The sequence below is a fragment of the Labeo rohita genome, chromosome 22 (assembly GCF_022985175.1).
Source record: "Labeo rohita strain BAU-BD-2019 chromosome 22, IGBB_LRoh.1.0, whole genome shotgun sequence".
NCBI classification, from domain to species: Eukaryota; Metazoa; Chordata; class Actinopteri; order Cypriniformes; family Cyprinidae; genus Labeo; species Labeo rohita.
The window spans coordinates 30709393-30733749 of record NC_066890.1 but is presented as its reverse complement, the minus strand read 5'-3'; the positions used below and the strand labels follow the sequence as shown (position 1 = coordinate 30733749).

Below are 24357 nucleotides of genomic sequence, written 5' to 3'. Positions count from 1 at the left end.
AGCTCTTGTTTTTGCAGCCAGCCATGTGACTAATCACTCTAGTGCCACAGCAAAATGACGCACCACAATGCTGATTGGATGATGAATGTACACACTGTACAATCCCAAACTGTTTACTGGTGTTTAAAGTCCCAATATTTAATCGAGTGAAATTAAAACATTCCTTTGTACATCAGGCTGTCCTAGAACTGAGCAAGGTCCATATAAAATGAAAACAAAGGATTTTTTTTTTTTTTTTTTTTTTTTTTTATATTGTATTTGTTGTGTTTATGTTTGTGAATCGCGTTTGTAAAGTGTGCAACAAACATACTGTTATGCAAGAAAAATTTCAGAATTACAGTTTGACAATAAAGTATATCTATATCTATATATGTCTATATATCCAGTTGTGTTGTCAAATGCAGCAGATATAGAGAAATTAATAGTCAGTTTTACATTGCACATGGCTAAATCTTAATGGCCACCAATACAAACATATGGTGTAGTTACAGCATCTACCAGCAGGGGGTAATGGGCCATGCTAACCAGCAAAACCTTGCCCCCTAATTGCGTCAGACATTACTTGGTGATGCTTTACATCACAATTTGGTAATAATTCAAAATGAAGCATGAAACGTTATTTAACCCAAGGTTGAAATGATGTTAAGCATAGTGAGGAAAACCTTAAATGGTAGCTAACATCAGAGTATCTAATGTCTAGTGGGAGGGACGGCACACTAGTAATCATGCCTTTCCATTGAATCACGGAACAAACTCTCAACCTCTATATTTTATTTATTTAATAACTAAATGTTAAGAGGCGAACAGAGCCCATGTTTAGTCATGCCGGCATTTAGCAGTTCCGATTATTTGATATGTGCAGCCATTCTTGTTAATTTGGTCTATTTTTGTAGTCTTGTTAACCTATCTGGCACTAAGCACGAGGATGTGTTTACATGCAGTGAAAAGTTAATGTTATGCTAATGTTCCTGAGGACTTACATTTGACTTTTTAAGGTGCATTAGTTGGGTTACGTTTGTAGTGCATCAATATGCCGACAGTTCAATAGAAGATTTGTACAGTGATACTGCACACTGTCCATGAGGTGTTCTTACTTATATATCCTGATGCAAAACCACACCAGCAACCTTCTACTTATTACATGTAGAGGCTTCCCATAATCTGAGGCCTTGTGAATTCTAGGAGGTGATCTATTTGGGGGCTTGTCCTGGATTGAACCCAGTACCTTCTGCCCATGCAATACCTTATCAGAATTCAGTAACGGCTGAGATAAAATGCATTCTACACAACACCATGGTCGAACGGCTAAGATGCATTGACTAGTCAGTGATAAGTTACGTAGTCAATCATGACCCTCAAGTGTTCCCTAGTGCACGAGGGATCTTTTTGCTTCAAGTCACCCTAAAGTTGAAGCATTCAAGAGCTTATACTAGCTCGAGTTGATAAAGGCTCACATTCGCATGAGCGTTGACTTTCTGGAATGATGAGTTGGGAGTTTCTGGGAGCATTGCCTTAGAGAGATCGTCATAGCATAACTTGGTGAAAGGGCAACAAGGTGGTAAACAAAAATAAGGTCACTGACAAGCAGTCGTTTCGGCATATAAGGCTAGGCTATTCATTTGGATACTGCAAAACTGCTGTCATTACTTGTCGTCACCGTGTCCACCGTAAATGTAAGTGACCAATAGGCATCATTGTTTTCCATCGAGTGACTACAGTCAGTGCATTCCTGACCTCGCCTAACCGCCCAACCTTCCCCGCCCCACCACCAGCTGCTAATACCGGGCCAGCTGACAGAATAAGATCAATGCCTGGGCTCATGGTAATGTTTGATCTGCTGTCTGCCAGCACTGGAAGGCGTCACACATTTGCATGCGGGTGTGGGGCCTTGCGCCAGAGCCCGGGACTTGTCCGAAACAGCACAAGCATGTAAATGGAGCCAAGTCTACTTGGGTAGTGCTGGATGGAAACTAGCTTGATGGCATATTTTCCTAGTGCTTCAGCACAAGGACATGTGATTAGGAAACCAGCACAAGTCACTATATTGGGTAAGGACTCAAGCATAAATCTTGATCTACTAGGACTAGGAATTTACTAGCACTTTCAATTGAATGTGAAATTAACACAGATGAACAATCATGCCTCATGACCTGCATGTAAATTCCAAAGAAATGTTCTTATAGTATGGAAGCAGTTTAAGCTTGAAAACCCAAAATGCAAAAATGCGAAGCATATTTTTACTTTAGCTGGTAGCACAAGAGCAGGGGTGTCCAAACTCAGTTCTGGAGTGCCGGTGTCCTGAAGAGTTTAGCTCAAACTTACCTCAACACACCTGCCTGGAGGTTCTAGCGTGCCTAGTACAGGGTTTGCAAACGTCTGTCTCTGAGAGTTTAGCCCTGCCGAGTTTTGTTTCAAACCTAATCAAACAAACCTGAACAAGCTAAGTTCTGAAGGGTTACTAGGAAGTAGAGGTCTTCTCGGGTCCTAAAATCTGTACTCAACCCGAATCACTTCTTACCCAAACCGGACATGCTTTTAATACATTTTTTAAAAGAAAACCCAACCCGAGACAGAACCGATGAACTTAGACCTGAGTGAGACCCAGACGGCATTTAGGCTATTTTTAACCCCTCACTGGACCCGAACATAAACAGCATTGACGTGTGCATAGCCTGCAGCCCCGCAGTCAGTCTGGGATCATTTAAAAGAATTCGGATCTTATCAGGACCATTCAGGAAAAGCACTTTTTTTTTTAAATTACCAGATCCGAGGCTGCTAAATACTGAACTGAGGGGTGTCCGAGGGGCTTGTAGAAGCTAGGCTCTCAGGTCGGACCTCAGGTTTTCGGATCCAAGTGAAGACCTCTCCTTAGAAGCTGCTAATAAGTTTTTATTAGGGTTGGAGCTAAACTCTGCAGGACTGTGGCTCTTCAGGACCTAAGTTCACAACCCCTGGCCTGGTATGTAAGAGCTTGATTAGCTAGTTAAGGTGTGTTTAATTAGGGTTGGAGCTAAATTCTGCAGGGCAATGGCCCTCCAGGACCAAGTTTGGACACCAATGCAGGAGTTTAAGGGTGCATTCCTACAAGATGCATTCTTGTACCCAAGACAGTGTGCAACAGAATTGATCAGCATAAAGTGTATCAAAGGTTAAACGATATTTAACTTTTAAAACTAAGTGTAAGATACGATGCAATAACCAGTGCATGTTTCCGTACACCATTGGTGGAATGGGAATTCAGTTTATAGAAAATGACTTGGGGCCTGTGGGGGAGATTCACACAGAACATGACAGGTGCAGGGCTGCAAAAGATGTAAGATTAATGGTCAAACATCCATCTAGCGCAGGTTTTCTGTAGGAAAAACAATGAAAAAGCCGAGCAGTGGAATGCAAATAGGCATTCAATGTAAACAGCCCTTTATAATGCATTAAAGGCTATATTTTATCAGTCTGTGTGTCCTCTGGGAATCAAACTTAAGACCTAATTCTAATTCCGCCTCTAAAGCATTTACACGTAAGTGTAAAAAAAAGTTCTTAAATTGTTAATTATACAGTTCACCTGGAATGTTGCCCCTGCAGTCGTCTTGATATTTTGTGCACTCAATGCACTCCATGTTCTTGTCAATCAAGAGGTGCTGCTTTGAGAGTACACCGATTCATGTACAGACATGCGAGTTTATTTTTTTAGGGAAATAGTATGTCTATGTGATGCTGGGTTTTCCCCCAATTGGTTTTCCATGCAATTCTGCAGGGTTGATTCCGCTAATGTAATGCATTCTAAGGGGCAATGTTTTGCACTTTAGAGGAAAAATCAGAGCTGTTTTCCAGCTGGATAACTTACGTGGGAAAGAGTAATGGGGTGGAGAAGGAAAGTGTTTCTTGATTGGTAAGTTTAAGACTAGACACTTCTAGGTGACATGGAATCATACGCTGATAACTTTACAGGAAGTCTTTGGCTTGGGGAAGTTTAGGACGTTTTGTACAAATGTACATAGCAGTCAAGCATGGTTGTACTGAAGCCATGCTGTAGAGTTTGTGTACAGGGTTTCACTCTGTGAGAGACCCTATGCCCACGCCTCACCCTCGCTTTCCCAGTGAACTGATTTAACAACCTCACCCTTCTGGAATGTGACACTTTGCTCTGTGGAACGCAAGACCGCCACAAACATCACTGTTAGCCTGAGGGAGATACAAAGAGTTAGCACAACCTATCCTGTACTGCAGTAGTAACATGCTTTATTTGCAAGCAAAAATGAAAAAGCATGTCCTACCTTTCTGCCATGGTTCGTCAAGGACTATGTGTTTGTCCGAGCCAAGTAGGTCTATAATAACTGGAGAACATTAGCCGTTAACATTCCCATTCATCTCCATTGCTAAGCTTGGATCCTCGGAAGTAAATGCCTGGTAACTAATTTCTCTGGAAAGGTATACGCAGCCAGATGGTCTACTTACGACATTGGCTAGCAGGGGCTAACTGGTCAATGATAGCCAGACAGAAGAGACCAGGGGAGTCATTATTTTTGCTATTCTGTTTAGTACCACACACACACAAAAATACTAAAGAAGTATACTTAATATGACTGTTATGAAAGTGGGCGATGGTATCCTAAATGCCCATTTGTATAATTGATTACTTGAGATGTCAGTTCTTTATCATTAGCGCAAAGCTGACAAAGTTCAGCCAAAAGTTTTTAAGGTGTGTTGTGGATTTGCAGGTTTCTCTAGAATGCTTGCTCTATGTTCTATTTGTAGACACCTATGCATGTGTGGGTGAGAACGACAAAAAAGGATGTGGTGTAGGGTCTACATCGAGAAACAGCTCTTAAAGACTGACCTAAGACCGGCTGCTTTTCTCGGAACTCCAGCCTTAGTCAGTTCCAGTAACTGCAGAACTGGTCGCGGATCTGCGTCGGTCCGTATGATTGTGTAGGCGGGAGCGTCAGGCCTCCGCGCCCACTCCCAGCCTGCATGCAATATCTCGCAGCCACCTGAGAGTCTGAAGCTGTGCAGACTGCAAGCGAAACAAGGTCAGAGCTTCAAGCAGCTCTTTCCTACAACTGTCCGTCTTTCTACAAACATCTGAAGCATGATTGTTACACCTAGGCAAGTAGGTGTCCCCTACAACAGAGGTGTCCAATCCTTCTCTGGGAGCACCATTCCTGCAAAGTTCAGCTCAGGGGTGTCCAATCCTGCTCCTGGGAGGTCACCTTTTAGACATGTTTAGCTCCAGCCTCAACTAAACACACTTGAACCAGCTGGTCAATGTCTTTAAGAAACTTTCAGACAGGTGTGTTGAGGATAAATTCTCCAAGAACTTTGACCTCTGGGAGCAGGATTGGACTGCTTAGCTCCAACTTGCCTCAACACACCTGCCTGGACATTTCTAACATGCGTAGTAAGACCATGATTAGCTGGTTCAGGTGTTTAATTAGGGCTGGAGCTAAACTCTGCAGGACACCCACTGGCCTTCCAGGACCAAGTTTGGAGACCCCTAAGCTAGACCCTTAATTAAACACACCCGAAACTTGTAATCAAGTCTTCAGGGAGATGCATTGAAGCAGATTGGAGCTGAATTTCATGATGGTGGCAGAATTGAACAATCGTGTCGTAGCCACTTTATTTGCAATGCACAACTAAGTTTTTATTGTTGCATTAGACTTCTGATTCATTAGTCCATATAGGTACTATAAGTATAGGTAAAGAACCAGAAGTGCAATAAACAGTACTATTAGCTTTACAAACCAGATTATGGACACTAGTAGATCGTTTTATACCATTTTGGTATACCGTTCCTTCAAAAACTCTCTGGTGCTGTAAGCTAGGACATCTTGTTCCTAAAGTTGCATATTAGCATACAGAGGTTTATATAAAAAAAAAATATGATGAAGAGTTTGGCTAGGGCAGGACATATGACCTAAAACTGTCCTTTCTTAAGACTGCAGAATGGTAATTTGGACCATCCTGTAGAGGAAGTTTAAGAATAGAGGCTATACTCACACTCGAGATGTAGGAACAAAATATGGCAACAAAGGAAACATTGTGTGACATAAATAGAACCTTGTGGTTCCGTAACAAACCAAAGTAATCTTAAAATCTTATTTCAGTCTTCGCAAGAGAGATTTTTGACACCAACAGTATGTGGGAAAAGTAAAAATTAGCCTTATGTCTACATTTTGACTGGTGGCCCTAGATTTTCATGAAATTGTAAACTATTTGTAAGTTATTTAACACAAATACATAGTACGTTTTGCAGTGCAAGTAACAAATTAGACAAACTAGTTAGCTTTTTACACCAAAAGCAACTTTTCTTAGCAAAGAATGACTCCTTTCTTATTCACTGCCAATTCTGTACATGTCCTACTGGAGCAAGCTGCAGCATGTTGCCACGATAGACGTCTGACGTTCATAAAGATGCATGTGGTTTAGTCTCGTAAAACTCCAGTCGGCACATGCTTATAGCTCTGGAGCGGCCATGTAAAATTACCCTGTACTTAGGGAAATTCTAGACTTTTACACCACAATGTCCACCATCTGTAGGATGTTTCTTCTGGCAGCATAGACTAGCTATATTTCCATCTCTGTTGCTGGCTTGCGAGTGCCTTAAGCCAATTGTTTACCAGTTTTGGGGATGTAGAAAATGCACACGAAGGCAACTTGAGTAGGCTGACAATTAGCATAACGGCTAATAATAAAAATAGTACACTCTGTACAAAAATAGTGACATTGACTGAACAATAAAGAAGGGTTGATTCGCTCCAGTTTCTTTGGCAGACAGCTCAGAGATCATTTAGGTTTAAACAGTACCATACTGCCCCCTTTCTCTCATGAACAATAGTGTAAATACCATCAAACCAATTCATAGCACAAATACAGCTTAAATTAATTTTGTGAGAACATTAAAGTGACACAGTGTGTTATTTCAAATAAATTTATTGTTAATTTCATCCACTGTACAAAGCAAGCAGTTAAGTCTTGCGGTTTCTGACTTCACTGGGGTGGGGAACAGACAAAGCCGGAGACCTTTTCACACCGACAGATTATCCTACTGAGAAACAAAATGAGAAACTGGTATAAACTGCCATAAGTACATTCATATGCAACATTAATTAGACTGTATTTAAAGGGATAGTTCACCCAAAAATGAAAATTCTGTCATTAATTACTCACCCTCATGTCGTTCCAAACCTGTAAGACGATCATTCATCTTCAGAACACAAATTAAGATATTTTTGACGAAATCCGAAAGCCACGTTCAAGGCACAGAAATGTATTAACAACGTCATATCTTCATAAGGTTTCCGTATCTTCATAAAATTACGGTTGAACCACTGATGTCAACATGAACTATTTTGTCGATGTTCTTGGTACCTTCTTGGACCTTGTCCGTGGTAGGACCCTTTCTGTCTATGCAGGGTCAGAGAGCTCTTGGTTTTCAAAAATGTCTTAATTTGTGTTCAGGTGGTGAACGTGTCTTATGGGAACGACATGAGGGTGACAGAATTTAAATTTTTGGGTGAACAAACCCCGATCCTGGATACGTTTAAAATGTGCACATACCAACACAAATCATTTACTCCAATGCTTTGACGATCGCCTCGTTTGCCTCTATGCTGATCAGAACCTCCGCCCGGGCTGCTTCATCTGAAACGCCCCCCAGTTCCGACTGGGCTTTCTCGAGGTTCGCTTTCGCCGCCTGTACAAAAGACATGGCACTCCTGACATTTGGTTCACATTTACTGTAATCTCGACACTGATGTATCGGGCGCCGATTCAATCTATAACAGCTGACATTATAAAAGGTGCCATCAATTGGAACAAGTGTCGTACGGATCCGAGAACTTCAATATCTTGAAGCGCCTTATAAGTGAGAAAACTCATCTTTGCCTTAAAAATCAATGCCACTGCTACTTGAGCCACATTCTAGACCAGGCTCGGCCGTTTTCTCAACAGTGTGAGCAAATAAACGTGGCCTCTTTCCTGTGAAGGACATTTGTCACAGTGGCGATTACACAGTGTAAAGGCCAAACATTGCTGGGAGTTAAAGGTCTCTCAGTGGGGATTTGACACATCTGCACCACTTCAACGGTGACTGACCTTTCCTTCCTTATTAACCAGCGAGGCCCCCGAGCACAGCTATCTCTAGGAAGAATAAAAAAGCGGCCTATTTATGTGGACTGAACCCGAAAGTGCTCTTTATTCCGTGTCGGAAAAAGGGCATGTCTGAGAACATCCCCTTTGGAATGAGCTCATTTTCGGTGTGTCATTTTGAACGTTCGACTCGTTCTGAGAAAGCGGTGACTAACAGAAAACAAAGACTGTTGTATTTCTATTTAATGACGTTGTGTGGAGAATAAACAGCATGAATACAATAAAAGGGTGGCTTGATATAGTTTCAAATGCTAGATTTAAATCATAATCCTATAAAAGAGTGTCTACAGCAACAAAGGACAGACAATAGGGCGTTTCCGAAAGAGTTCTTTGAACTTTCAAATATGGCACGACTGCAGATTTAGCCTCATTAATCAACCTTCTATTATAATCCCAACAGTCTTTGTTTTCAGAAAAATGACGAAAACCCAAAACACCCGTCCATTTCATTTATGACATGGCACTCGTAACTCATTTTTCTTTTATAATGTGACATTTCTGAGTGAATTCAAAAAAAAAAAAAAAAAAAACTTCAGAAACGGATTGGACTGTGAAAAGTGAAGAACCGAGCTATGCTTGAATGGATTTTCCAATTATTCTTTGTGTTGAGATAAGACTCACTGCGAGGTCCAGGCTGTCCAGAGGAACGGCCTCCTCCGCCAGCAGCTGCACTGAAGAGTCGGCATTGACGGTGACTGATCCGCTGCTCACTGCAAAACACAAAGCTCAAGCATGGATGGGAGTTCACGGGGTACGCCGTATTATTCGTCGATGCTTGAAGATGCTCTCATTTGTAGGACAAGCCTGACCCCTTCTGGATGAATTTCTCAAAGCAAATTAATGTCTAATAAAGGAAGCAGTATTTGACTAAAATGAACAATTGTGAGTGTTTATGGTGGATCACATTTAAATCGGCTTAATTCACCACAGGAAATCATGTTACAAATCTGAATCACTCTCTTTAAAGTGTGCAAATGAGGATTGAAACAACCTACAAGTCTTTTTATTTCTCCATGCAAGTATTTCTATAATTAACATGTATTATATTTTATCCTTTTCACAGCACGCCTTCCAAATTATATAATGTTAACTAATCAGGTCAGGTATTACCAGTCAGACTGGATTTAAATTAAATAAAGGTTAATGTAGAAAGTTATGAAAATTTCCAAAGCTATAATTACATAAATATGTGCTTTTTAGCTCATTTTAAATATGTCAAAGTTTCAGAACAGGTCAAGTCATATAAAAATAAGATACACATTTAAACAGTAAATAATTAACAATCATGAACTAATAATGGACTAATAAAACGTAACACTTCGATAGATAAAATCTACATAAAGTGATACCTACCCTTTGCTCCATGGTTGTTAAAAATGATAAAGACTACTGGAACTATTTTTCACCTAAAGGAATAAATTAATAACCACCATAAATTCGCTTAATGAATAACTACACTATGCATTATCCTGAAGGAATAATAATCGTAAACTACCCATAACACTGAAATTATCCTCATGGAAAGTCACTGGTTGATTGGCGTTTTTAGGGCCCTATGATTTCCGTGATGCGGAAAAAGCAGACAGAGTCATGAAATCCAGTCATAAAAAATTTGGATGAATTAATCAAAAGTAGGTTACACATTACACTTAATTCAAATCACAATATGGACTAGTATCTTTAAATATTAAGCAAAAAGACTATTTAAATTATGTGTCTCTGTGTGCTACTGTGATTTCAGTACCTGCTGTCTCGCCAAATGAGGACATAAATACATGACATAACGTTTCCAGAACTGCTCTGAAGTTTATTCCTCAGCATTTTACGGTTTCTTCTGAGAGAGATTAGTGTCATATCATACACACAGAAATATAAAGGTATTAACAGCAACCCGTTAAAATAAAAGTTTGGTTTAACTCAAAGACATATATTACTATTGTTTGTAGGGCTGTCAACGATTAATCGCGATCAATTGCATACAAAATAAAAGTTTAAGTTTGCCTAATATATGTGTGTGTACTGTGTATAATTATTATGTATATATAAATACAAACACATTCATGTATATATTTAAGAAATATTTACAAGCATATGTATTTATTATAATTTTTATATAATTTATATTATATATAAATAAAATCATTTTGTATATTAATAACATATTTCTCATATATATACACACATTAATTTGTGTGTATTTATATATACATGATAATAACACACAGTACACACACATATATTAGGCAAACTTAAACTTTTATTTTGTATGCAATTAATGGCAATTAATCGTTGACAGGCCTAATTGTTTGGTAGAAAGTATGTGATACCACTACTACTATTACTACTAAAATTGTTAAAACTTGATTTTATTACAGAATAATCACATATTAGTTCTTTCATGTTTTAATTTTAATAGTAACTCTGTTTGCCAAAAAATAAAGTTTGTTTAATTTTAATTAAACATTGATTAAAAGAAATTAAATTAGTATTTTATGCCTTTATTAGATAACCAGAAAACTTGAAATACTGTAAAAAATAAACCTTACTAAATTAAGTTTTGAGTTGTAATTAGACATGCTTAAACAGAATTTGGTAACAATAAAAGAGAAGGTGAGGGAAAAAAAAAAAAATTCTTAGGGCCCTAAACATGTATTTTTTGTTAAACTTTAAATAAACTGATGTTAAGTTGTATACGTTTCACAATGTTAATTAATTAGACTGGCTTTTTAATTAATAAAATGTAATTTAATCATTAAAAAAAGAGAGTCCAGAAAAATTTAAATGGAAAAAATGGAATCCAGAAAAAAAAAAATAAAGAAAAAATAAAATGATTTCATAGGGCCCTAGGCCAACTTTCTTGACTATTTTTATGGTGAGTATGTATAATTTTATTTTATTTTATTTTTTGCTTTGACTCAAATCCTGCAATCCTTTCTTTTTTTATTATTATTTTCTGAAATCCCTATGAATTTCAAACATAGAAGTAAGTTTCTGCCACTGAATAAAAAAATTTAAAAAAGGTAATTGCAACTTTTCATTTCACAAATCTGACTTTTTTCTCGTAATTCTGACATTCTTTCCTCACAATTGTTATATGAACTTGCAATTCTGAGCAATGAAGTCAGAAATACATGACATAAACTCACAATTCAGAACTGCAAGATATAGTCAAAATTCTGGCTTTTTTTTCTCAGAATTGTGAGTTTATATCTTGAAATTGTGACTTTATAATATGCAATTGAGAGTTATTCATTCAAAATTCTGAGATATAACCTTGCAATTCTGAGAACAGTCTTTTTTGCCTCTTAAAACTGGACTTTTCAATTTTGTAAAAAAAAAAAGGCAGAATTACAAAAAAAAAAATCAGAATTATGAGATATAATCTTGTAATTTTGAGGGAAAAAAGGCCAGAATTGAGAGAAACAAACTCGCATTTGCTAGAAAAATGACAGAATAGTGAGTTATCATCTCACAATTCTGACAGTATTTCTCACAATTGGAAGTTTATCACGCAGCAAAAAAAAAAAAAAAAAAAAACGTTAAAATTGTGACTTTACATCTCACAAAACTTGCAACTGAAAAAAAAAAAAAAAAAATCAGAATAGTGAGTTTATTTCTCACAATTCTGACTTCATAACTTGCAACTACAGGTTTATATCTCACAATTCTGAAATAAAATAAAATTGTGAGACATTTTTTTTTAATTCAGTGGTGGAAACAGGCTTCCATAGGAAACTAATGAAACCAGAGCCAGAAGAAGTGGGTGCCTATTATTGAGCATTATAATGTTTGGTAAAACAGCACTAGAGAGCTCACCGAAATACTTGGTAGAGGAACCATCGTCATTGAAGACGGTGACTACGCCAGGCCGGAGCACCTGCAGTGTGGGAACGTGGGCTGGGAGGATACCAAAGGCGCCTGTCAGTGTTGGGACATCAATCTGTTTTACATTAGCTTCCTTGAAGAACACCTGCAAGAGGCAGAACAAGCTTCAATGCACCAGATGCACAGTTCAATGGTAAATATGAAATCTTGCAATAAAACTCAAAAAGTTTTAACTCCACAACGGGACAACAATGCTTAAAGCATTAGCAATGACCACGGTGCCCTTGAACAAAACATTTAACCTCAGGTCACTCTAGGGCCTGAGTCTAGGGAGACAGTGACAGCGTACCTTGAAAAAATGATGAAAAACATTAAAAACCAAATTAAAATAAGAAAATAAAACTATAACAGTGACAGTAATCACAAGACCAGTTGTGTGTGATCAGTTGTGATACTAAATAAAGATGTTAAAAAACATTTTATGATATTTTAAGATTACTTTTAAAACATGTAAATAAGAAAAAAGCTGAAGGTGTAGAAATTAACCAATGCTTACAGAAAAATGCAAAATAAAAAAAGGTCCAAAAATGTAAAATGTGGGGGCACAAAAATTGCAATATGCAATTTCGTCAATTTATTTAATATCTAACATTTTATATTTTATGCCCATCTGGAGATGGGTTTAATAAAGCACAGTACCAAAAAGTACAGTTGTCAGATATGTTCTGTTTGATTTCTTTAATATTTATGCATAATTTACATGCATTATTTACTCTGAAATTTCTGTACTAATCACATGCTTTTTTAGCAAAAAAAATAATTATATTAAATAAAAACAACATAAATTATTAACTATACAAATAATAATGATAATTTAAAAAAAAAAAAAAAAAAACTTTAAACATGTGCAGGTTTTGCATGAGTGTGAACAAAAATTCAGTGCAGTTTAATACTGTAGATGCTGTGTTACAGCTGCTTACCCAAACACTATAACACTAATATAACAATATTATCAGTGATGTAAATTTCATGGTGAGGGTTAAAACGTCAAACAATAAGAAACACATTTCATAAGCCGTCCTAAGACATGTAAAAATCTGATCTACACCCTAATGTGTCAAAAAAACAAGTCAAGGTGATCGGTAGCAATGCTAACAGCCTGCTAAAGTCATTCAAACTTGAGTCCATGATTTGCAAGACAAAAAACTAACGTTAAGTGTTTTATATATTTACGGTGTAAACATTTTACAACGTTACACTAAATGCATTAAGTTCAACTGCAAAATTATTAATGTATACCACAGTATTTTTATATATTGACAAGTTTAGCCTCAAAAGTAGCACGCATAGCATGCACGCGCACAAACAAATTAAACTGCAGCTAGACTAAAGAGTAAATATCCATGACAACCTGAACGTACATCGGGATGTTTACAACTTATAACGTTAAAAATAATGGTAGCCGGTGTCCATGCTTAGCACTAGCGTGTTAGCAGACCGTGTGTAGGCCCGAGCCCGGAGCGTCAGTAACGTTACCTGTGTCGGCGATGCGAAAGTGAAGGACATTTGAGCGGAGGGAGCGTCGGCATAACAGCGGACGTGTCTCAGCGCGGGAACCGCGCGACGAAAGAGAAACCTCGCTGCCATCATTTTTACCACGGAGAAGCGACCCGACCTTTACAACACGATAATGCACAAGCCTCGGCTTCCCTGTCCACACAGGCAGTCAGTCAGACAGTGCGCGGCTGATAGGACAAGGGCACGAGCAACCTTTCCCGTCAGGCCTTGCGAGGACTGTGGGGCTGATGGGACTTGTAGTTTTTTTTTGTGTGTGTGTGTGTGTGTGTGTGTGTGTGTGTGTACTTGTTTTTGCTACATTGTGGGGACCAAATGTCCCCACAAGGATAGTAAAACCTGAAATTTTTGACATTGTGGGGACCGGCTTGAGGTCCCCATGGGTACAAAAGCTTGTAAATCATACAGAATGAGATTTTTTGAGAAAGTAAAAATGCAGAAGGTTTTCTGTAAGGGTTAGGTTTAGGGTAAGGGGATAGAAAATACAGTGTGGACAGTATACAAACCATTGCGCCTATGGAGAGTCCCCACAAAGATAATAAACCAGACGTGTGTGTGTGTGGTTTTTTTTAAGGGTATGATTTCTTCACACAATTACAGATTTGTCATGCCATTTATATATATAATTGTTTTAGCCTTATATCAGATTTAGACATTGAAATAAATATTTTATAAGTACATGAATTATTATTACACATTTGTAACCAGACCTATTATGATGGTTAAATAAGGAGGGAAATAAACACAAACCATTTTAACATTTATTGTGTGAAAATGACGAATTATTTTTAATTTTTTACGCGAAAGGGTATTATTTATTCACATAAACGTAAAACATTTTAACATTTATTATGTGAAAATGACGAACAATGTTTTATTTATTTATTTTTTACCTTTATATACATGAAAGGGTTATTTATTTATTTACTTATTTATTAAAAAAAAAAAAACATCTTTAGGAGAACATTAAACAGGATTAACAGAACAGCAATAAATAAATAAATAAATAAATAAATACAGCAAGCAAGCCTTTGCATTTTTAGATTTGTTTTAGCCTTATCCCAGATTTGGATAACACATTAAAATAAACATTAAAATATGAATTATCATTACACGTTCGAAATTATTATGGTGGTTAAACAAGCATGAAAATAAACCATTTTAACATTTATTGTGTGGAAAAAAAAAAAAAACTGTAATTGAAGGGTATTATTTATTTACATAATTATTAAAAGTTTTTCAACATTTGTCATGCATTTTTTTTATTTGTTTTAGCCTTTTCCCATATTTAGATTTAACATAAAAATAAGCATTTTTAGTACATGTTTGAAACTATTATGATGATTAAACAAGGAGAGAAATAAACATAAACTAATTGGGTTTTATTTATTATTATTATTATTTATTTGTTTATATTTTGATGATTATTTTTTGCCTTGATACACCCAAAGGGTTTTTTTTTTGTTGTTTGTTTGTTTGTTTTTTTCCCAACGATGCTGTACAAATATCTTTAGGAGAACATAAAAGACAATTAACAGTAATTTAAAAAGGTAATACTAGTGTCTATTCATTTAGTATAGAAAAACTGCAAAACTAAAGAAGTGCAACTTTTTAAACAGTTACCAGTGTTATTTTATTATCATTGAGATACAATTTTAGTTTTTATTAATATTTTGAATTAGTTTTGGTTTTTATATTTACATTTCTGCTTTTATTTTCATTTTTATTGTTTTTTTAAATAATTTTTCTTATTGTTTTTATAATTGTATACATTTTTATTAATGCAAAATTTATATTTCACTTTAAGTCATTTTAGTAAATCAACTTAAACTTGGCAACTAGCTAAAAATAAAATGAATTTAAGGATTTTTCTATAATTTTTGATCAGTCAGAATGTATTTTATTTGAAGAGACAATTTTTTTTTTTTTCTCAATATAGTTCAAGTACTCTTTTAGTATTTATGAGACTATTATTTAGCACAATCATTACTAGAAACTTTTTTTAAATCTTACAATTGTTTTCTTATGTCACATTAAATGACCATTCAGAATAGCTACTCTATAGTTATAATTTAAATATTACCAGTACAATTAAAAATGTTAATTGCCAAGAGTATTTCAAAATAGTAATAATAGTATCTATTCATTTAGTAGGAAAACTGCAAAACTGAAGAATTGTAACTTTTTAAACAGTTACCAGTGTTAATTTATTATTACTGAGATACAATTTTGTTTTTTATTAATATTTGAATTAATGTTTATATATATATATATATATATATATATATATTCTTTCATTTTAATTTTTAATTTCATTTTAATTTTTTTTATTTAATTTTTTGTACTTTTGATTAATTTTCTTTTCAGTTTTAGTAATTTTAGTAAATCAACTTAAACTTGACAATTAACTAAAATAAATTAAAAATCTAAAAAATATATTTGAAAGCTTTTTCTATCATTTTTGATTAGTCAGAATGTATTTTATTTCAAGATACAAGTGTTTGTTTGTTTGTTTTAAGATTTCAGTTTTAGTTAACTATTTATTTATTTATTTAAAAAAAAATGAAAATGATACTGTACAAACGTCTTTAGGAGAACATTAAACAGGATTAACAGTACAGCAATAAATAAATAAATAAATACAGCAAGCAAGCCTTTGCATTTTTAGATTTGTTTTAGCCTTATCCCAGATTTGGATAACACATTAAAATAAACATTAAAATATGAATTATTATTACACGTTCAAGATTATTATGATGGTTAAACAAGCATGAAAATAAACCATTTTAACATTTATTGTGTGAAAAAAAAACTGTATTCAAAGGGTATTATTTATTTACATAATTATTAAAAGTTTTTCAACATTTGTCATGCATTTTTATATTTGTTTAGCCTTTTCCCATATTATAAAAAGATAACATTTTTATTATATGTTTGAAACTATTATGATGATTAAACAAGGAGAGAAATAAACATAAACCAGCTGGTGTTTATTTATTATTATTATTATTTGTTTATTTTTTAAAGATTATTTTTGCCTTGATACACCCAAAAGGTTTTTTTTTCAACGATACTGTACAAATATCTTTAGGAGAACATGAAAGACAATTAACAGAACAGCAAAAAAAATATATAAATAAATAAAAAAACACAAATAAATAAATAAAATAAAACGAGCAAGCCTCATCATTTTATATAGATTCATTTTTAGTCATATCTCAGATTTAGAGTACGCATTAAAATAAACATTAAAATAAACATTAAAATATTCATTATCATTAAACATTTGAAATTTATTTTAAAAAAATATTAAACAAGGAGGGAAATAAATGTAAACCACTGGAACATTTATTGTGTGAAAATGTTGAATTATTTATTACATTTTTAATGCAAAGACTATTTTTTTATTAACATAATTATTACATTTTTTAACATTTGTCTTGGCATTTTTATATTTGTTTTAGCCTTGTCACAGATTTAGATCAAATATTAAAATACATTTTAATATTTATAGTGTAAAATGTTTTATTTATTTATTTATTATTCATTCATTCATTCATTCATGTATTTATTTATTTATTCACCTTTATATACACCAAAGTTTATTATTATTATTATTATTATTATTGTTGTTGTTGTTGTTGTTGTTGTTCAAGAAACAAAAAAGATACTGTACAAATATCTTTAGGAGAATATTAAAGAGCATCAACAGAACAGCAATAAATAAATATTATATAACACAAATATGAGTATAATAAGTGTAATAAATATAACTATAATTTACAAAAGTGGTCATAAAAATCATTTAATGAATGGAAACATAAGCAGAGGAAATAACAGAACAAAAAAAAACAGGATATATTGATGTCTATCAGCTTTTCGCAGTTACTGATGTCATTCCCACTACAACAAAGTTTTTCAACAAAGTTAGTGCACTTGTCAGTGAAGAGTGTTTACGACCAAATATGAGAAAGTGTGGGGGAAAAAAAGGCATGCATGATATGCATGCATGTTCCTCGGTGGACATTTCACGATTTTTAACTGTTGCTCATAAGCCATTAAATAGCTTATAAAAGCTATTGGGGCACGTTGTCACAAAAAGTCAGTGTGTGCAGTGAACTGTATTTTTTATATTTTTATTTTAGTCTGTTTCAAAAATAAACTTGCTGATGTAAATACTGAAAAAAAAAAAAAAAAAAAAAAAAGACTATCAGGGTGTAATGGAGGCTAAGACCAGGAGGGGGCGCTCAGTAAATATCAATTCAACATTCATGGCACGACTGGAATTGATTCTCATATTGTTTCTACTTCAGAGTGAGCATCAGTGTGGAACTGAATAATAATTCACCTCAGTATTATTGCTTTCTTTTAATCACCATAATCCATACGCTAACCCAAACTGCAGCGAGCCCAGACCGCATGGGGATGCCCGTTACTGAGGATTTTGCACTGACTGAAATGGGGGATTACCTCATTTCCATAACATCAGGAGAGGATGAGGGCGTGATAGACACCTCACTTTGACGTCACGGTCTGCGCTTCTCACTGGGCGATGGGAGAGTGGGTGTGTTTAACGGGGGACTTCATTCATAAATACAAAAAGATTTAAAAGCCCAAATTAAAGAGAAGACCAGGGTATCGTTCGCGACCGTTTTGTCTCATGGACCACGTGAATTATAGTTAGGTGAGTTTTGTCGGCTTGCCATTCACGCTGCTGTTGTTTCCGTCAAGAGCGTCTTAGAATGACATCGAGCTTTATTATTGGAAATGATGGTAGTCTGAAATGCGGAGAGCATCTGTTTGGAAAACAGACATGGATTATCTTTTGTTTAAAACGGCTGTCGATTAGAAATAGTAGCCTGAACATTGCTGGTTTGGGAATGAGATTTAAATTCATCTGTATGGGTCTGTATCGCCTGTCTGTTGATGCTCACATCGCTATTATGGCAAGCGGTTTAAACATTTATTCATTTATACTAACTAGTATCGATTTTTATATCACCAATACTCTTTAATTACTAGTGAGTAGTTCGATACGGACTAATCTGTCATTAGTAACTATTCATTTAATTCTAATGTTAACTCAGTTATCTCAGTATAGCAGTTATCCCGGTACAGCTAAGTACTCATTTATTACTGTTTATCGCAATCATTAGTAGAAATATATCTTTTAATCTCACAAGTTCATTGATTTTCTTACATGTCATATTATGAACATGCAGAATAGCTGATTTACAGTTTATTTAAATCTTACCAGTACAATTAAAATATGTTAATTGATAACAGTAATTAAAAAAGGTAATACTAGTGTCTATTCATTTAGTATAGAAAAACTGCAAAACTGAAGAAGTGTAACTTTTTAAACAGTTACCAGTGTTATTTTTTTATTATTGACATTTTAGAATTTTATTACTATTTTGAATTCGGTTTGGTTTTTATATTTTCTGCTTTTAAATTTCACTTTTATTGTTTTTTGAATCATTTTTCTTATTGTTTATATTTATATAAATAAATATTTGTATATATTTATATTATACTTTTATTTATATTATACTTTATATTATACATATTATACGTTTTTATTAATGCAAAAATTTCATTTCACCTTTAGTCATTTTAGTAAATCAACTTAAACTTGGCAACTACCTAAAAATAAAATGAATTTAAGGATTTTTCTATAATTTTTGATCAGTCAGAATGTATTTTATTTGAAGATACAAGTGTTTTTTTTTTCTCAGTATAGTACAAGTACTATGAGACTATTATCACAATCATTACTAGAAATATTTTTTTAATCTTGCAATTGTTTTTCTTACGTCACATTAAATGAACATTCAGAATAGCTACTCTATAGTTATAATTTAAATATTACCAGTACAATTAAAAATGTTAATTGCCAACAGTATTTCAAAATAGTAATAATAGTATCTATTCATTTAGTAGGAAAACTGCAAAAATACAGAATTGTAACTTTTTAAACAGTTACCAGTGTTAATCTATTATTACTGAGATACAATTTTGTTTTTTATTAATATTTGAATTAATGTTTTTAATATATATATATTCTTTCTTTCATTTTAATTTTTAGTTAAAGTTTTGAATTTTTTTTTGTACACTTTTGATTAATTTTCATTTCAGTTTTAGTCATTTTAGTAAATCAACTTAAACTTGGCAATTAGCTAAAAATAAATAAAAAATTAAAAAAAGATTTGAAAGATTTTTCTATCATTTTTGATCAGTCAGAATGTATTTTATTTCAAGATACAAGTGTTTGTTTGTTTGTTTTAAGATTTCAGTTTTTTGTTAACTATAAAATCCCCAGTAGTTACAAGTAACTAAAATAAATACTTTAGTAAAAATGTAATAAATACCAGGAGTTTTGAGTAATTGTCTGAATTAATTATATATTTGAACAAAAGAATGACATTTTTCCAACTGAAATAAAATGAAATTTGTTACCAGTAGAAATAAAGTATTCTTCATCATTGTTGAAATAACTAGAACTTAATGGATAATGAGTCTGAAAAAAAGATAATTGTTGGTTTTGTATTACTAACTAGTAATTACACAAGAGGATGCCAGTTTGTTTTAGGTTCAAATGTAAATTATGTTTTAAAAATTACATAAAAAATCTATAAAAAGTGCTTATGGAGAGATTTTTGTATGTGATACACCTCCGCAGTGTCTGGCAGGCATGAAAAGAGCATATGTTGCATAATGTTCACGATAGCTGAACTGTTGGTTGTCAGAGACTGTAAAATACGTAATTCAGGTAACCTAAAATGGAATAACACAAACTAACTAGTTTTATTTAAGTCAAACTATAACCGAATCAACCTGACTACTTAAGCTACACCGACCAAATAAATCACAAGTGAATTGAAAGTGACAAAGTAATTAAAAAGGAAATCTGGCAACTCCATTAAATCTGAAAGAACAGTCCGGAACGGTTCAAATGAGTCTCTGTTGATTTATTTTAATAACTGTACCTAATAACGCAGTACTTTAGACGTCTCTGCGAACACTACAGCAGCATTATGCATCCAAGACACAAAAAAATGAGCTTAAATGATCACTAAAGACCCTGAGATGGAGAAAGAGAGAGAGAAGCTATGAAAACAGGTAGGTGGGCAGAAGCTGGATGAGTATGCAGCAAGAGCTGAAAGCTTTGCAGTCCGAGCCTTCAAACACGCTGCTATCTCTGCATCCCTTGCACGCAAATGCACGCTGCCTTCAGATAATGGGAGAAAAGGCAGCGTCGCAGCATTAAAGAAACGAGGACTGCTTGGGAGGTGAGTGCAGGAGTGAGAGAGAGGGGGTTTTTGCGGTTTATGCAGAGAGCTGTGGCGTTTATGGTATTGAGGGGAGCGTATGCTGCCGGGCCTCAGCCACCGGATGAAAGAGGAAATGAAAAAGGATTTTTGGGGGGAAAGGGTGACATTTTGTCACAGGATTGCGTAAGTGTGTGTTTGCATGTACAAGAGTTACATTCAAACATATTGGGGAACAATATTTTTGCACAAAAGCTGCATATTTCGCAATCATTCAAAGGAAACTGCTCAAGGATGCATTTGTTTTATGTTCCTTGTGAATTCAAATCCTTCTTTAGTGCCATAACCGGCTTCAAAGCAGCTGCCTGACTTCCTGTAATGTCTTCCTCAGGGGGGACACTCTCTCTGGCTTGGACCATGAGCAATGAGTCTGCCATATGGACAAACCAGAACAGAACTTACCCCACCGTAAGTACATGTGCCTCTCCTTCCTGTGCTGGTTACTTTCATTACGCCCATTCCCTCTCTTTTGCAGCGCTATCTCCAGACATGCCAATTGAAAATATCCTGTTCTGCGTCCCTCGTAATTGGATCCACCGCAAGATCTAAGCAAATTAGCCCTTGCGAGAGAACTCCGAGTTAGACCGAATCCATCGCGCCGTCAGACGATGTGATAGAGCATCACAACCCAGAGTTACTGTCAGGAACTTCAATTACCGGCATAAGCAGCATCATTAGATTAGATTAGAATAGAGACGTTTATTACAGAATAGCGACTAATTCCAGGATGTTATGTGATTCTGAGCTTTGTAAATAGATAGTTTACCACAAAATGTATTATTTTTTCACCATCATGTAGTTCTAAACCATCATGTAGTTTGGCTTAAAAAGAGAACCTTTGAAGAATGTCCTAGCTGCTCGTTTCCATGCAATTACAACAATTGGGAATGAACCATAAAAAACGCTGATGAAAAAGCATCATAAAATTATCATAAACGTGGTCAGTATGACTCATGCGCTACACTCTAAAAACTGCTGGGTTAAAAACAACCTAACGCTGGGTAAAATATGGACATACCCAGCGATTGGGTTGTTTTGACCCAGCGGTTGGGTTAAATGTTTAAATGTTTAACCCAACCTTTTGGGTAGTAACCCAACCGTTGGGTCAAAACAACCCAGTTGCTAGGTATGTCCATATTTTACCCAGCACTGGGTTGTATTTAACCCAGCAGTTTTTAGAGTGTGTATTTGAGTCTTCTGAACCCATATTGTAACTTAGTGAAAGAAAGTCATACAGGTTTGGAACAACATGAGGGTGAGGAAATGATGGCAGAATTAGAAACTAAAATGGCAAAAAACATTCTAAATTTCATTTAGCCAAAAACCTGTACTGAAAATAACCTCTTGATATTTCAGCCGAACAAATTTTAAGTACCACTCTAAGATAATTTTTGCAATATAATATACACAACTATGTTTTCAGAGGTGTATAAAGTCCTTACAAGATGCACCGTTATGTTTTTATTACCTTAGAATGAGCAAATACATGGAAATCGCTCTTTTGCGCTGCCATATTTCTACAATAGCCCTAAACAGACAAACTGCTTTACAGAATTTAGTGCATTATTAGGCAAAATTATAATTATTGGGTGAATTTTAAGCAGAAAACGAGATTTTTTTGCTTACCCCAATGGTAAGCAAAATAATCTTTTATTTGTTTCAAGCAAAAACTCACTTAATTTTGACTTGTTTTTTTTCTGAAAACAAGACAATCATTTTCGCTTGTCTAGAAAATCCTTCTTGATTTAAGAATTTTTAGATATTTTGGCTGGAAACGACAAAAAATCTAAGTAAGAAAAGCATTTTGCAGTGCAGATCATGCGAAATTTGAAAATTACTGGATTTCAACTTAATTCTAATTCTATATGTTCATTTTGATTTTTTTTAATAACCTGAAATAATGTTGTTGTCTTGAATAAAAGCAGTTAATTTAGATGTTGCATATTTTTAGATTTCCTAACAAAACATTTTGACATGATTGTATGGATTTCTTGAGTTTCAATATGTTTTTTGGAGATTAATGGTTCTTCAGATCAGCATATAATTCTGGGTTCCTTTTGTGCAAATCCGATTGAAATCCGATCATATTTAGATAGTCTGAACAAACTACATGAAATCCGATTTGTGCAAATCCGTTTCGAACTACAGTCATATGTGGTTTGGAATCCCATTTGAATCGCATTTCTGGAAATCCGTTTCAGTCTGAACGGTCAGATCGGATTTAGCGTAGCTTTATTTTGTTCTCACGCCACGTAAAACGTAAACATGAAAGACGTTTAGTAGAAAACATAACGTCTTTGGAGAAACAAGCTTGTGTTGTTGCGAACTTGAAGTCAAGCGAACTACTAGTAAACGCGCGCACCTCTTTGAGTTTCGAAACCAACCCTGGTGAAAAAAACAGCATATGCTGGTAGGTATGTTTTGATGCTGGTTTAAGCTGGTCCTTAGCTGGTTTATGCTGGTCATGTTGCTGGTCAAGGACCAGTTTAAACCAGCAAAGGACCAGCGTAAACTAGCTAAGGACCAGCATAAACCAGCAAAGGACCAGTTTAAACCAGCACCAAAGCATACCTAACCAGCATATGCTGTTTTTTTCACCAGGGTTAGCAAAATACTCCCCTCTGGAGTATATTTTTCTAGCTGACTAACGGTTTTATGGTCACCAAATGTTTTTTTCTGAGGTGACATTAGCTGTTTATATGCTGTTATACTAACGTCTTTCCGCGATTGAAACACTGATTGAGCGATTACATGAGACAGGATACGGATTTCGGTGAGCTGTACTCTTTCTTTTAACATATTTTCGGATGTTCATTCATTTATTTCGACCTGAAAAGTAGAGGAGACGATCAGTTCACGTGAAGCGCTGTACAGCGATCTGTCATTCCACATTAAACAGCACCAAAATGGCATTTATTGTTTGAATACTGTAATAAAATGGGCAGAATTTGAAATCTGAGACTTTGATTCATATCAAAAGTAACAAAGCATAAAGCTTATTGCAATTTCTTGGATGGGAGGCGCACTAAAATGTTAAGTTCATTAAGTTCAAATCGAGAAATCTATATTTTTTTTACCCAGCCTTACAAAACATCAATGAAAATATAAAACTCAGAATGTAAACTTTAAAGAGTGAAAGTTACTGTTTTGTGCATTTTGCTGTATATTCTGAAACCAAGTTAGCCTTACTACTTCTTAAGACCTTCACGATGATGCTACTGTCCATGAAAGAGTTTCCAGTTTCTCGATCGAGAACATCCTTTGCTCTTGCCAAGCTATAGGTTAATGGCAGACTTGGTGATAAATAGCTTCTTACCATTTATTGTTTAATGAAGGGAAATCAGTCTTGCAAACTCTTTCATTAACAAAGCAATAGACCTAATCTGAATAACTCTTTCCACATCTTCACCTGAACAATGGTTGGTGATTAGGATGTTCGGCTCCACCAATTGAAACACTGTATAATGTAAGAGTAATT

At 34.8% G+C, this 24357-nt stretch overlaps 2 protein-coding genes across 2 annotated transcripts in view; one reads left to right on the top strand and one right to left on the bottom strand.

The window, feature by feature from the left end:
• Positions 1-6914: 6914 nt before the first annotated feature.
• atp5f1d (ATP synthase F1 subunit delta) lies at positions 6915-13760 on the bottom strand. The gene is made up of 5 exons (XM_051095299.1): positions 13510-13760; positions 11965-12118; positions 8770-8858; positions 7558-7693; positions 6915-7045 (listed from the first exon to the last, which is right to left on the bottom strand). The coding sequence occupies exons 1-4, from the start codon at positions 13621-13623 to the stop codon at positions 7571-7573; spliced, it is 480 nt and encodes a 159-aa protein (XP_050951256.1). The 5' UTR covers positions 13624-13760; the 3' UTR covers positions 6915-7045; positions 7558-7570.
• Positions 13761-18080: 4320 nt separating this feature from the next.
• cbarpb (CACN subunit beta associated regulatory protein b) overlaps positions 18081-24357 on the top strand; it is a 30520-nt gene continuing 24243 nt past the window's right edge. The window contains 2 exon segments of the mRNA XM_051095280.1: positions 18081-18232; positions 21211-21287. Of these exon segments, the coding sequence (XP_050951237.1) occupies positions 21237-21287 (51 nt within the window). The 5' untranslated portion in view covers positions 18081-18232; positions 21211-21236.